Genomic DNA, 16048 nt, shown 5'->3' with positions numbered 1-16048 from the left:
TATCTTTACGTATCTATTGGCATCACTGTGAATTTGTTTTCTGCTTTATTCAAAGGTCTGCAATCCATTTGTGATACTGTAATGTTCAAATACTCTTAACTTTGGTCATTGTGGCTTGTGTCACAGGTCTGTGTCCTTATGATATCCTTTCAATTTTTTTGTTTCTTTTTTTTTTGGTATCTGGGGATGGAACTCGGGACCTTACACTTGCGAGGCAGGTGGCGGAACCACTGAGCTAAATCCCTGGCCCTTAGCCTTTCAGTTTTTAAAGTACTTTATTGCTTCCTGCATGAGATGGTCCAAGTTCATATACATATTTACACCTCTCTCTCTCTCTCTGTCCCTTCTGTCTTTGTGTCTGTATCACACACACCAATCTTCGTCTATTTCAAAATTTACATAAAACCTTGAGTATACCAATACCTTCAATCTCAGTCTAACCCCGTAAATTTATTCTACTTGTAACTTTCTTCTCCAGCAGTAAGAAACTTCATTTCTATTAATCATCACTGTTTTGCTTATTGGCTCAGTCTCCCTGCATGCAAGCCATCTCCCGTCTCTGCAGCCCCTCTTCACTTTGTTGAGGTTGTCACTGAACTTTGGTCCTATGTATTTTCCCATCCCCCATCCACTGTCAATGCCCACCCAGCACTGCCCTACCCAATGGCTCTTTTTTTGAGACAGGGTCTCACTATATAGCCCAGGCTGGCTGCAATCCTCCTGCCTCAGCCTCCCGAGTGCTGTGATTACAGGCATGTTCTCCTACAACCAGCCCTACCTAATGGCTGGCAAAAGTTTTGGGAGAAGGAAGGGACATGGAAGAGAAATGTTTCAAACATGTACTGATTAAAATATATAGTCATCCCTTTGTGTCTGCAGGTTCTGCACTGGCAGACTCAACGAAATGCAGAACAGAAATATTTAAAAATTTGTATGCTCTTTTTTCCTTGATATCATTCACTAGATAACATAGTACTAACGATTTACACAGCATTTACACTGTGTTTAGTATTGTAAGTCATCTAGAGCTGATGTAAAGGGTCCTGAATGATGTGAACAGGGTCCATGCAAATATTTCACCATTGTACGTCAGTGACTTGAGCACCTGTGGAACACGTGCGTAGGCCAAGTCTAAGCACAGGGCCCCAGGGTGCGTTCTCAGTGCTCCTGGTGATCATCCTCCCAGCCACACTGAGAGCCAAGCGTGCGAGCGCCCGGGGCCAAGAGCCTCCAGAAGTTGCTTATTCATCCCTGTCACACAGCGACTGCTCACTAGGTGCCGGGCAGATGGATGGCTGGATGAGGTAACGAACAACGCAAAGCAGAACAGAGGTCAGAACCTGCACACTTGGGAGAAAGATGCAGAGAGAAATGAGGAGCGCTGTTCCTTCTCCAATTACATGAGTGGAGAGGTCAGCAGGGGGAAGAGATGAGCTGTTTGAGTCAGGTATTAATGTTGAAAAGGAAGACAGTTGGGCCAGGCATTTAGCTCAGTGGTTCTACCACCTGCCTCTCAAGTGCAAGGTCCCGAGTTTGATCCCTGGTATTAAAAAAAAAAAAAGGAGGATGGCCATGGCGAAAGGGCCTCACACCATGAAGGGACACATCAGTATCTGAGTAACTACAGAAGGGTAAGGGGCTAAATATTAGTAGCAGTAGGACTGCATGACATTTTCTTACACAAAGTATAAAGCATGGGCCACTGTGTTTCAAACTGAAAAGAGCAAACATTTACCAAGCACTTTCTATGTGCCAATCCCATGAAAGGCATGGCAGAGGCTCTCGGGTAACTCTTGCCCTCAGGTTGTATCATCCTTCCATCCATCCATCCATCCATGCATCTGTCCATCCATCCATCCTTCCCTTCATCCATCTCCCTGTCCACCCATCCATCCACCGTCCATCCATCCAACCATCCACTCACTCATCCATAGACCCATCCACACCCCCACTTGTCTGTCCATGCATCAGTCAATCCGGTCTACACCAGGGCCAGAGCATGAAGTTGGGCCATGCATGTCATGCAGTCTCACGGTTGGACAGGGCCAGAAGCTGTTGAGCATGGGAACCATTTGAACAACAGAGAACCTTCTCACTGACCCAGGAGGTGGCAGAGAGGGTCTCAGCTCCAGCCTGGGGCACTCTTGAGTGTCATATGCTATTCTCTACTTGTATGCAGCTCCTTGTCACAGGGTTTAAGGTGATCCCTGGCTCTGCACTCACCCTTGTTCTGTGCATGACCATATCCCATGGCTGCTGAGGGCCTCGGCATTGAATGCAGCCAGAGAACACCAGCAACTTCTCAGGCCCCTCAGCGGGCCAATGCGGATCATGTCTGGGACTGACTTTGGCACTGTGACCCACAGATGTGAAACTGCTAGTGGAGCCCATTGGTCAGAATCTGCTCCAGCAAAACCCTGAACATTTATTCCCACTTGTAACTTTGCAGCATCAGTTTTCTTCCTGTGAGCTTACTTGTCAGCAATTAACCCTCAGACTGTGAACAGGATTTGGGGTCTGAGAAAAGACAAAATATTCTGAAATGCTTAATAATGTGTGTTTACTGTACAGAAAACTAATGCACAATATAACAATGTCATCCTCAAAGACGTGCGCAGCCTAAGGACTTCTCATCCTGGTGTGTGCTGCACTGCATTCCAGGGCATCTGCCTCCTCTCCTTGGAGGCAGCATTGCTGAGAACAGGGACACATGACACCCAACATGTCATCCTCAAAGACGTGCGCAGCCTAAGGACTTCTCATCCTGCTGTGTGCTGCACTGCGTTCTCCAGGGCATCTGCCTCCTCTCCTTGGAGGCAGCATTGCTGAGAACAGGGACACATGACACCCACACAATAAAAATCCCCGGAGAAAGACGGTAATAAGAGGCCCGGGCAGAGGCAGGGGTGGGGACCCCTCTTGGCAGGACCCAGAAGCAAAGGTAGTGAGGCAAGGCCTGGAAGATATTCCAGGTCCCAGACAGCAGTGGCAAGGTGCAGATTTGGAGGTGTCCTGGCTAAGGTGTGGCCACCCCAGTGAGAGCTCGTGACTGGCAAGGAAGCTGCCTGAGGGGAGGAGGTGGCAGGTCTCCCGAAGGGCAATCACTGAGCCACACCGAGGGGAGCTCGGTCAGCACCCATGTCTCCTTTCTTCAGGTGAGGTGACCACACCTGTTGCTTTGCTTGACAAAGTCCCACTTCACACATCCTGAGTGGACAGTCCCTACTTTCCCTTCCCGAATGAACCAGTTTGGATAATAAGTTGCAGTCACTGCAGGACAGGGATGTATCAGTTGGTTTGGGGGGTGCATTTAAAATTTAAGTGCATGTGTATGTGCGTAAAAGAGTACCTACACGTGGGAGGTACACCCCATACATGCCACCCCTGAAGAAGGTAAGGAGCCATCCTTGCTATCCTGACACTGTTTTCCTCTCTGCAGTATCCTCAAGACCCCTCCAGTGCAGCCTGTGGAGAGGCCCCTCACCTTCTCGGCTACACAGTTCTGCTCACACACACACCTCACTGGCAGCATTTGAGTGGTGTGGGCATCTCTGAACCAACCCAGACAGGGGCTGGCCATGGGTGTCTAGCCAAGGACCGCATCTGCCCAGAGAAGCAGGTTTCTCAAAAGATGCCATAAAGGCACAGTGCAAGCTAACGGGGGCCCTGCTAAGAGCTACAACCCAGAAGTGAGGGCAGAAGGACTGTGAGGCTCCAGACACTCTGAAGGGACACAGTGGGTTTGGAACTTCCATCAGTGACCAGTATGGCCTCCTGTTGCTGATCCTTGCTCTTTATACTTGTTTTTCATTTTCCAAGAGTGTGAATTTATGTCTCACGTCAGCGCTAGGTTTGGATTCTGGCTGTCTCTTATGGGCTGTGGAACACAGTTAACTTGTGAGGCTGAACGTTATGTGTCAATTTCTGTGAAGCAGTATTTCTGGTGCGTGTGCAGGTGTTTCCAGAACAGACTGGCATTTGCACTGGCAGATGTGGGAAAGCAGATGGCCCTCCCAGTGGGGGTGGTCAGAACAGAACCAAAAGGCAGGAGAAGGGTGAATTTGCTCCTTGCCTGGCCATGTAATCCGGGATGAAGATCCCTGCCCTCGGTTCTCCTGCTTCCCAGGCATTTAGGGTTGGGCTGGAATCTGCACCATCAGCCTTCGGACTCTGTTAGCGGCACTTCCAGGACTCCCTCCTGCAGACCGAAGGTCTCAGGACTTCTCCGACTCCTCAGTCATGTGTGGACACACATATATATGCGAGTGTGTGAATACACACATCGTTAACAGAGGATATACAGACGTATGTGCATATATACACATGTACAGTAGGATATACATGTACATTTTCCATTTCTCTGGGGAACTCTGATTAATATATCAACTAATCCTTTCAATCTCAGCTTCCTTACCTATATTTGGTGATGATGATGACGACAATTTCACATGCTTCAACACAGTATGTGCTTAGCAGGTGACCTTTAATTCACAGCCAGCCACATTCCCCCTTTCCTGATTGCTAGGGAATCCTGGCCTCATGGAGAGCCAGCCTTCCTCCTCTGGCTCCCAGACAGGAGCTGTGCAGGAAGAGTGGGGAGCGTGTCTCCCACTGGGCCTGGCTTTTGCCCCAGCTTCTCCATGGGTCTGTTTGGCTGATGTCACAGGCCTGGGCAGGAGCATTTCTCATGTGTGTATGAAAGTGCTCAGCTCTACGCTTGCTGGCCCTGGCTCTATGTGCCCACACTGAGCTACAGTTTGTAATAGAATCAAAGGAGCCATTTGATGACACTGCCTATGTGGATGCTGTGGTCTGAACCAGGTAACAAAATACAAAAGCAGGGATTCAGGACAGGGCTGTGTGCACCTCAGGGCAACACCTCTGTGTAACACCTCTGTGTGGCTCAGCTCTCCAATCTGTGAAAGAGGAAACCAAGGCGTTTCTTGGGGCAAAAGAAAGTGCATCACTGAGTAGGCTCTCTGCCGCTGTCCTGCTCTGCCTGTGGTGGGGACAACCCCAGATGCCTCTCCACTCCCATTTCTACCTGGCCCCTCTCAGGTCCCAGGGAGCAGGCAGCGAGGCCAAAGCTGTGGCCTTCAAAGCTGGATGGGACTAATCAGCTGTGGCACTGTGGTCAGAGCCCTGCTGAATGGGGTGCTCAGTGGGGGTGGCCTGGGCTCACGACTGCTGTGAGCCTTGCACGTGGATCGAGTAGATCCCTAAGGGTTCCTGTGTTGCGAGTTTGGTCCTCATGTGGCAATGAGGGCAGTGGTTGACTGTTTAAGGGGTTGGGCCTGGTGGGAGCGTGATGACTTGCTGGGGGCGCTGCCCTCTGCAGGGATGAAGGTGGCTTTTGTGGGACCCTGAGTTGGTTTTCTCCCGAGGGCTGTAATGAGATGAATGCCCCTGGCTCCTCCCTGCACCCTGGCCTCCTCTATTTCCATGAGCTGGCTCCTTCCTGCAAGCACTTCTACGTGGCATCGTCGTCTTTGATGGGGTGTAGTCAGTGTGGCCCTTGCCAGAGGCAGAGCCACACTTTTGGAACTTGAAGCCTTCAAAGCTATGTGTTAAATAAACCTCTTTTCTTCATAAATACCCAACCTCAGATATTTTGTTATAGCAATGGAAAATGGACAGAATACTCCTCCTCCTCCTCCTCCTCCTGATCATCATCATCATCACTGCTCTGTCTTTCCACACATCTCCCCACCTTCCACACCCTGGAAGAGACACCCAGACTGGACCAAATCCTCCAGCATCCATCGGGTGCAGGACAGACAACAGTGAGGAGGACGCTGAGGACCACTGGAGGCCCATTAAGGCCGGACTCAGGAGTCACGGACAAAAAGAGCTGAGTTTTCAGGAACCAGTGCCTGTCTTCAAACACTCAAACGTGCTTGTTCCTAAGTAGGGTGGGTCAGCAACGTTTGATGTGCACATCATCAAAACAAAGCAGCCCTGTCGCAGTCATGGGCTTGCACACTCTGATTTCTGAGTTGCAGGGGCTCCTCTTGGCTCAGGCCCCCTGCTAAGGCAGCCATAGCCCCGGCTGCAGCCTGACCTTCAGCTCTGGGCTTGGGAGAGGCCAGGCCCAGAAGGCACCAGGCCCGTCTGGGGTTAGTGAGCTCCCAGACAGCCGCTTTGGGCTCTGTGAGCTGAGGCTGGCCAGGAGCTACAGAGCCTCTGTTACCCCCGGGGTCTGCCGTATGAACAGTCACAGTTTCTTGTGTTTGGCTGAGACCTTTTCTGGGGCAAAGCCTTTGCCTTAAGGTCCAAAACAACAGAAACTGAAGCATACGCCCTTTAAAAGGCCACTGCCAAAGGCTCTGCGGCCTTCCTGTCTGGCCAGCTCTTCATTCCCACACTGGAACATCTGAGTTTTCCCACTGAAAGTGGGAAGCCTTTCTGCCAGGAATATGGAGTCTGTCTGGGAAAAGCTGGACCAGTTCAGTGGTCTTTGGCTTTCAGCATGACTATATGAAGCCACGGATTGAATCACTGTTTAGTGAAGCAGAAAACCCAAATGCTATCGCCGGAGCCCGCAGAGTGGGGTCATGCAGTGGTCACCGGTGGGAATGACCACCCACTGTCCGGGGCTACTTCTGGGGCCGGCTATGCCCGCAGCCGCGGCCGCTCTGCGGGAGGAGGCCTGACCCTAGGAGGAAGGCGCTCGCGTGAGCTTGCGCCTCATGGAGCCGGCACATTCTCCCTGGGGCTGTCCCCACAGCCTCCTGTGCACCCTTGTTTAGCATCTGACGACGGAAAGATGCAATTCTGCCTGTCACAGCTTGCGAGCGTCACGCTGCCCCTGTACCTCCTCCCTCATGCTGCTGAGGCCCTGGGTGGCGAGGAGCGCGGGGGGGCAGCACTCACCCACCGCCTGTGCCGCCGTTCTTGCTGAAGTGCGTGCGCGGCTCACTGGAGGCCAGCTTAAGCAGTTCCGTCCACTCTCGCTCCCACTCCTCCTCGGTGTACACCAGCCCTGACTGGCGCAAGTGGGGCCGGGTCAGGAGGTGGGCTGCCGCGCCTCCCCGCCCCTCCCAGGCACAGCTGCTCCGGACCCCGCAGGTCGGTCCCCGCCCCGTGAGCACCTGGGCTGGCCATGTCCGCAAATGGCTCTGAATAGTCCCTGCTTTGCTTGGGAAATATCTTCGGAGAAGCCCCCATCTCTCCTTTCAGAGCTGATGGGGTCCGCCCCACAGAAAGGTTCCTAGGGGGCTGCTGCGCACATGCACCTGGCTGGGGGCTGCCCAGGACACACTGTGAAGGGCTGGGGGCTAACTTGAGTCAGAAAGCTGTTAGATTCTCCTAGGAGAGCCAAGTGCTAATGTGCACCGCGGTTAGGGACCCTGGGGTTCTCCGGACTGAGCTGGCACAGGAGCTGGGGCCGACGGCCACACTGGATGTGACTCTCCTAACTGTGCCAGGGCGGGAGGTGTGAGTGGGCACGCAGCCGCCATCTACCCAGCTGTGTTGCTGTAAGGAGCGCCTCCGCCTTGGGCCTACTTCTGGGTCCTTACTGACTCCGAGTCTCTGCCCAGCCTCACAAAGTGCACTTACACGCACGGGCCACACTCTCCACTCCGGAGGGCCCGAGGCTGCCCCTGGCATGGGTCCCTGGCTCTAGCCAGGCCAGCAGGTACCAACCTCCTTGTTCTGCTGCGTCTGCTGCCACCTCCACCTCCGCTTCAGGGCTTCTCGCTCTGCGCCCGTCCTCATCATGGTGTACAGGGCTTTCCGCAAAACCAGGTCTCGATCATGAAAACCCCACATTCCTGCAGTGGGGAGACCAGGGGTGGGAGAGGAGAGAGGCAAAGGGCATGAGGAAGGGCAGCCAGGGACCTACCGGGCTGGACTGCTGTCTGTCCTCACAAAGGCTCCGCTGTGGCTGTTCAGTTCTCATCACAGGCTCAGTTTCTCCCCTCTTATTTTTTTTTCCGCAAAACCAGGTCTCGATCATGAAAACCCCACATTCCTGCAGTGGGGAGACCAGGGGTGGGAGAGGAGAGAGGCAAAGGGCATGAGGAAGGGCAGCCAGGGACCTACCGGGCTGGACTGCTGTCTGTCCTCACAAAGGCTCCGCTGTGGCTGTTCAGTTCTCATCACAGGCTCAGTTTCTCCCCTCTTATTTTTTTTTCCTAGAGCTCTCTTTCAGCTTAGGTAGGAGAATGAAGCAGCACATAGCCTCCTTAACCAAATAATGGCAGGTAAAAGTGAACGCTGACTCTCTCTGGGACCTGTGACTACAGGCTTCAACCTCACAGGTTTGCTTGGAGTAACCTACTCTTCACTCTCCCGGTCTTGGCGTCTGGGTGGGAGACTGCCTCTGGGGCTAAGTTGGTGGTATGTCATCACCTAGGGCTCCTGCAGGATGGCCAGTGACATCCTGGTTCCCCAGAGTCTGTCACACCTGATGTCCACAGCCCCAGGGCATCTCCACTTCCAAGAATCTTCGGTGGACACAACTGCACACATCTGGGCCAGCAGGGGGCACCTGGCTTCCGGGGAGTTGGTGTCCCCAGTGCTGCATGTTGAGGGGCTGTAAAGATACACTGACTTTCTCTGAGTATAGGCTGGGGCTGCTCAGATGTGGCCAAGACACCCAAGTGATAGCAGAAGGCTGGAGAGAGGTACAACCCTGGCTCCTGGGGAAAGAACAGCAGAGTGCATTCATCCACTCATCCACCCATCCACCCACCCCCTTACTCAGAATGCTGAGGATTTGCACGGCAGGGACCAGGACACATGCAGTTCTTAAATCCGATGGAACACACACAGTGGGAAAGTGGGAAGTGAGGATTTAGCATGAAGTGTAGAGCAACAACGTCCAAGGAGAGAAGTAGCAGGCGAAGAGGAAGAAGTGGCAGGGGCATTGTTACAATGCGAACGGACGTCAGGGCCAGAGCTGGACTGGCTGGAGGAGGGAGATGAGTCACCATTTCAGGCAGAGGGAAAGGCCATGGAAGCCTCTGACAAGGGGTGGTCTGTGTGGTGCACTTGGGAAAGGCAGGAGGGAAGGGTGATTAGAGCCACGGTGGAGGGGACGAGGCACAGGAAACAGGCAGACTTTCGAGTGAACCGGGAGCCTCTGGGGAGTGCAGCCCAAGCCGACTACTGTTTGTAAAGGTGAGGCCGGCCACCATCCATGTTCAGTAACTAGAGACACCTACAGGTGTTCTAGCAGGCCAGGCTGCTCTCCATTTCTGCGGGACAGATGGAGGGAAATGGCTTTCCTGGTCCTTATTCATCCTCAGACCTGTTTCAGCTGCCTGCCTGGGCTCTCTGGGAAGCCTCTGGTCCCATGGCTGTTAGCACAGGTCGCTCTCCCACACAGGGCCTCCCAGATCACTGTCATCTCACTGTGCCCAGTAATCCTGGGTCATTGTCAGGCCCACTCAGCAGGTGTGGCACAGCACTGCTGGTGACCGTCACATGGCTGCTGGAGCAATCCTCATCCTGTGGAGTTTAGCGATGCAAGCACACTATGAAAGCAAAGTACAAACACCTGAAATGACTGGGACCAAATGTGTATCAGAGTTTGGATTCTTTGGACTTTTTTGGAATATTTGCACATACATAGTGAGATATCTTGGGGATGGGACCCACATCTAAATGTGAGGTTCATTTATGTTTCGTACAGCGTATACACATAGCTTGAAGGTAATTTATACAATACTTTGTACCTGAAGCAAGCTTTCATTGTGTGGAATTTGCCACTTGTGGAATCACACTGACGCTCAAAACGTTTCTGATATTGGAGCAGTCTGGAGTTTTAGGTTAGGGATGCTCAGCTGTACTGGGTTGAAAGGACCAACTGCCTCTGATGTCCAAGCTCAGTATTGTGTGGGGGATTCTCAGGAGAGGCCCTGCAGCCCCGGTCAGTCCTGGCTCAACCTCTCCAGCAGACAGGCAAGGCCCCAGGAGGCCTCCTCATCCCAGGAAGGCTAGGAGGCCCAGAGTGCTCATGGGAAAATGCAGCCCAGACCCCAGTGTGGCACGTGGCCTCATACCCTCCTGTGGTGCTGGTGGGGACTGCGGGACGCACTGCAGCATCTAAAGGACAAAGCTCTCTCCCTGCCTGACACTGTGCCTCAGGCTGCTGTCTGACACAGATAAGAGATTTCTATATTCTTCCCCCAAATTTTATATAAAACAAGGCAAAATATATCCAGTAACAGCAGCATAGCTAACATTAAGTATTATAAAGAAATATGACCCAACTACTAAAATTGGGTTTTTGGAGAGGAACAACATAGGAAATTCTCAAAAACAACTCGAAGGTGATTACACTCCACAAATACACACAATGATTATATATCAATAAGAATTAAAGTCCATTTAAAAATTCCAAGTGGAAAATGTTGGATTTCAAACTGCAAACGCAGTCAGATTACAGCAGCACAGACAGAAGACTGGACGACAATGTATCAAAATGTTAAAAGTGGCCGTGGTAGGTGGTGGGATTATGGAGTTTTATTTTCTTCCCATGATGGGTGCCCCGAAACAGGATGTACTAGTGTTTTCATGGAAAGGAAGTGGTGAAGCCGATGCCTTTGTCTCTCCCATCACTGCCCTAGAGGCCAGGCAGCTCCCCTCTGCTCTCCAGCTCCCTTCTCCTCCCCGACCCCCTGGCCCCTTCCCAGACCCCAGCGCTCCCCTCTGAAAGCCCCTGCAGTCTCTTCTCAGCCTGCTGCTGTGGAGCAGCCTCCCTGCCCTCTGGAGAGGCCCGGGCCTGGACCTTGCTCTGGGCACCATAGTCACCTGGGCGGGCACGTTTCACCAACAGGCACCACATCCTCCTCCGAGGGTCCTGCACCCTGGGCGGAGACTCCCTACTTCTGGCCTGAAGTGGAGAACTGGCCTACCGTCAGGTCCAGGGTCCAAGTCTGAACTGGCCTCTCAAAATGGATTTGGCCTTCGGCACATAAGCCGGGGGCTAGCGGGGAAGGGCAACCTTCCAGAAAGCCCCCCACAACCCTCAGCTACGCCAGCATTGCTAAATATGCCGTCCGCACCTGCGGTCCAGCCTTTGCGACCTCACCCCGGGAAGGTTGCCGAAGTGTCCGCCGCATGCTCTGACTGCGCTGCTTCTCCGGAGACTTACCCAAGCTGTCTTCTTGCCAGTTCCGGTTCACTGCTGTCAGCACGGCAGCCCCACAACTCCCCAACCTCACGCACTGCTCCTCCCCCTTCTTGCTAGAGCCTCGCCTAGCTCAGTCCTGCCTCTGCGCACGCCTGCGGTTTGCCCCGTGTGTGGGGTCTCCCTGCAGGTACATCCTGTCTCCTATTCTTTCAAGTTTTTCAGGTCTCAGTGGAGAGCCTGCCTCCTCCAGAAAGTCCTCTTTGATTACTACAGGCCACAATCTCTAATTCCCATCCCCACGGCTCCTGCTGGTGGCCTTCTTAAGTCATGACGGGTCTTTTCTCACATGCGTCTCTCTCGCCACCAAGCCAGCCAGGGGCTTGGCCAGAAAGGCCAGGAAAGCTGGCTGTGTCCCCTGGGGGCTCTTCTGCATGACGATGACACAGTGGCTCCACTTAACCCACGTCACTGGTTGGCCCAGAGCCCTGCCACCCGCTTTCTGTGCTGTAGAGCTTACCCAGTGAGGCCGCGTGTAGCAGGCAGTTCCCATCCCCTGTTGTGGCCAGAGGAAGAAGCCGTTTACAGCTCGTGCACACGGTGGACCACCAGTTCAGGCGACCTGGAACAGAGGTTCGCTTTAGAGCAGAAGCCCAGAAAAGCCAGGATGACAGCGACTGTGTTTGCTAGGTAATCACAGATATCAGGGGAAGACTTTCTGGACACCTGCGTGAGCCTTTCTCAAGCAAAATAAAGGGTGGAGACATGGGCAAAGGTAAGGCGCTTTCCATCTTGTCTTGAGTTTTCTAAATTATATCGGATGGTAGAAGCAACAAGTATATCGTCTATCTGCATGTTTCAATATATGCATGGCAAATACTTAGACAGTCGCATTATGAAGGGTGGAGGATAAAGGAACAAAAGAGGCAGGTGAGGTTTCCATGGTCAAGTTGCAAGACCAGTGGACTTTGATATCTATATGTATATATTATCTACAACAGCCACTAAAAAGGATATACAAGGAGGTACACTCACAACCAGTGCAGTGCAGTCTCCTCCAGAAAAGAGCTAGTATTACCCTGACACCGAAACCACGTGAAGAAAGCACCTAAAAGTATAGCCTAATGCTGCTCATGAATACGCTGCCAAATTGCACACAGCACTCAGAGGATTATACACCACAACCGACCGGGGTCTGGTACAGAGACGTAAGGCTGGCTCCACATTTGACATTCAATCAATTACCATTCACCATATCAACATACTAAAAAGGTACTGAAGAAAAAAATCACACCGTCATAACATGAATGCAAAAAAGGGTTTGACAAAGTTCAATTTTTATTCAAGATGAAAAACTCCCATACAACTAGGAATAGCAGGGACCTTCCTTAATTTGATAAAAACAGCTACCAGATTCACAGAGCTAATGTTATACATAGGGGTGAAGACCGACTGCTTTACCTCCAAGCACACAAAAAGAGCAAGGATGTCTATTCTCACTTCCTCCATGAAACTTAGTAATAGAAGTCCTAGCCGGCGAAATAAGTTAAGGAAGGAAGAAAGAAAGCTTTAGTTATAGATTAGAAGGGAAGGAATAACACTGTCCATTTTTGCATGAGGGTTCATGCAGAAAGTGAGAATGAACCTACAAAAGTCTACAAGTAATAAGTTACTTTGGCAGCATCCCAGGATGTGAGATCAGTATGTACAAATCAACTGTGTTCTGTATAGCAGTAGCAAATACACAGAAATCTAGATAAAAATATAATATTATTTATAATTAATTGAAAATTAAATATGTCGGTATAGATCTAACATAACATGTTCAATACTTGTACATGTATGTTAGAAAGTGTAAACTATTGATGAAAGAAATAAAATTATCTGAACAACTGGAGAGACACACCATGGTCATGAACTGGAAGGCTCAACCTAGTAAAAATGTGAATTCTCTCCAAATTTACCCATGATTTAAGTACAATTCCTATTGAAATATTATTTATCAAAGTTTCTTTTGGTAAAAAATAAATTACGACCAGTCTAGAATTCTGCACCTTAGATAAATTTAAAGAAAATTTATTATCATTAGATCCACAGTGAAAAAATCAAAGCAGGAGGAAAATGATCCTGGGTGCAAGCAAGGCAAACAAAAGAAAGGAGGAGACTGCAAATATATACTGACTGTCTAAAGTGACACTAGCCGTGTCCAAGGGGGACTGAATTATATGCAGGATTAAAACAAATGACACCAATAACCCAAACTATGAGAATTCACACGACATGACATAAATGCTGAGGTCCTTACGTCGCCCTGGAAGTGGTAAAAGGACCTACTGAAGGCTAATTTTAGTAGCTCAAAGATGCGTTTCATAAACTTTTGGGTAGGCACCCCCAAACTAACAAGCTACTAGAGCAGAAAACAGAATGGCAAATGACCTTAAATAATTCAGAAGAGTACAAGAGAAGAAAAACAAACACCATGATATTAACAGCCAGATGATAGTTTAGACTTAACTCTGAGTAATAGGTTTAAATAAAAACATATCAGTACTTTCATTAAAGGTGAACGAACTAATTAGAAGACAAACAGTTTTGGTTATGGAGGATGAGTAAGTTCTGGAGATCTAACACACAGCATGGTAACAATACCACACCACTCACTGGAAATCTGCTAAGAGTGTGGATGTGAAATGCACCCACACACCAAAAAATAGTAACTGCATGAGCTGAAGGGTATGCTGGTAGCTTAATTGTTGTAATCACTTTATAATGCACATATATATCAAAACACCACCGTGTACACTTTAAATAAATAGCTTGCCACAGTTTTGTGGACACCGGAAGAAAACACGAGATTCCCGGGGCAGATTTGCAGTACGAACGTAGAGTTGGCAGTTCCCTTGCTTCCTAACTCTCACAGGGTGGTGGACACTGTGCACAGTGGGTTTGTGTTACAGCCGAGGGGCCCCGAGCTTAGTAAACCCCAAGACTGTCCTAATGAGCTGCAAGTCCACCTGCCACACCTCTGTTCCTGGGAGAGATATTTTCTTTCTTTTGGTGGACAGTCAGCACACCTGTCTTGGTGACACAGAAAGATGATGGCATTTCTATCTTCATATAAGAGCTTGTTGTACTCTGTAGGCCCTCCCTACGATGGTAGGGATCCAAATTGCTCAACTTCCCAAGGCTTTCTGCTCATGTTTTTAGCTACTTGTCCTGTGTTCAGCAAAGTCACAAAAAGCCCCCAAAACCCTCTTATTGGTAAAGCCGATACATGTATAAGGCCTCCAAAATCTTGCCAGAATCTTTCCCTACAATCAGATTTGCAAATTAAAAGCAACTATAGCTGCAGGTTTTCTTGTCCCAGTTTTCCAATCTTAAATTTCCTAGCTTTATTAATTCTCAGTGCCTTGGCAGCTTTTAGTTGCTATTCTAAAGGAGATTTCTGTAGTTGTCTTTTTTTTTTTTCTCATTGAGGTGGGCAGACAGGTGCGTTTGCCATTAGCTATTTCATTGCTCTTGGGAGCAGGAGACTGCCATTGAACTATTTTTGGATATTAATCCAATTTGCATCCATGGGATAAATCCAGATTTGTTGTAATATACTGATGGATTCAATTTGCTAAATATTTTGTTTATAATTATTGTCATGATTATTCATGAGAGAAACTCACGGGCTCATCACTTATCAAATGGAAATGGCATATCCAAAAATACAGATGGCTCCATCCCAGCAGCGTTTTGGGATCAGATAAAAAAGTGGTTAACAAACTTCCTTGGTGGAAAGTTTATTCCTCTCACTGCTGCCCAAAGTAGAACACTGACTCTGGAGGACCCTTGGTACACAGAATCCCTACATGACGGGGGCCTGGTTCCCCGACTCCTCACTCAGATGAAGCCTGCCAGAGTCCATGGGACTGAGGCGGCTCCTGAGCACAGCTCTGCCGATCTGAAAGTGGACCTGATGTTCACTCATGGGGCAGGACTCCAGGCTGTGTTCATAGTTCTGGCCAACTCCTTTGACAAAGCTTGTTACATTTTTACTGATACTTGGGCTGTTGTCAATGACCTAGCAATTTGGCCTGCCACTTGGAAAACTACAGACTGGTTGATTAAAGATAGCCCTGTTCGGGGCCACAAAATAGGGCAGCAAATCACAGCTGCTGATCCAAACGTCTGAGTCACTCATGTCATCTTGCATAGTGACCACTTGTCCTCTGATGAGACCAATTAGAACCAAGCAGCTTGTGGAGTCTGTGCCTCCCAGACCACCACCGCGGCTGCCTGGACTCCTCATTGCCACACATGCCAGCATTCACATCATCACAGAGGGCAGAGAATAAGGGAGCCCACATTCCGATGCACACACTGCCATGGCAAGCTGCTCTCGTGTTGACCCTTGGGCTTAGGGTGGCGAAGGACACACTGATCGGGGTCTGCTTTTGTCAGACTGACTCGGGGATACTGGTGTTGACCCAACACTGTCAACACTTCTTCTGGTCTGATCAGTCAACTCTGGACAAAGAACCTAAGTGGTTCTTGGCTGCCCAGACCTCCCTGAGCTTGACACTGGTGTATCTTTTATCCAACACTCAAGAATGTGCTGAGGGTGGAGATCTTCAGTGGGGTTTCCATGTTCCCTACCAGCCAAAGGTATCTGATATGACTGTGTCTTGGGAGTGATCTTTGAAAAAAAATAGTCTCAAAAAGATTTCTGATTGCTACAGTCTAAAATTCCTATGTGGAAATTTAATCCTCAGTGCAGCGTTCTGGGACATGGGGCATCTGGGAAGTGATTAGGTCCTAAGAGCTCTGTCCTCATGCATGAGATTGGTGTCATTGTAGAGGAGGACTGAGTGAGCCTGCTTATCTCTTCTGCCACAGGAAGCCATACAGAAGGCACCCTCCCTAGTGAGGAATGAGCCCTCACTAAACACCGAATCTGTGGGAACCTTGAGCTCGGACTTC

General features: G+C 50.0%; 1 protein-coding gene across 1 annotated transcript in view; it reads right to left on the bottom strand.

The window, feature by feature from the left end:
• Positions 1–16048, bottom strand: part of Otud7a (OTU deubiquitinase 7A) — a 232499-nt gene that overhangs the window by 6673 nt on the left and 209778 nt on the right. The window contains exons 8-10 of the mRNA XM_019209632.2: positions 11601–11702; positions 7648–7775; positions 6874–6986 (exon numbers count right to left, since the gene is read on the bottom strand). Coding sequence (XP_019065177.1) covers positions 6874–6986; positions 7648–7775; positions 11601–11702 — 343 coding nt within the window. The remainder of the gene's footprint in view (positions 1–6873; positions 6987–7647; positions 7776–11600; positions 11703–16048) is intronic.

Source organism: Fukomys damarensis, unplaced genomic scaffold, assembly GCF_012274545.1.
Source record: "Fukomys damarensis isolate Sample0158 unplaced genomic scaffold, DMR_v1.0_HiC HiC_scaffold_7, whole genome shotgun sequence".
Lineage (NCBI taxonomy): Eukaryota > Metazoa > Chordata > Mammalia > Rodentia > Bathyergidae > Fukomys > Fukomys damarensis.
This window is presented reverse-complemented; position numbering and strand designations above follow the sequence as displayed.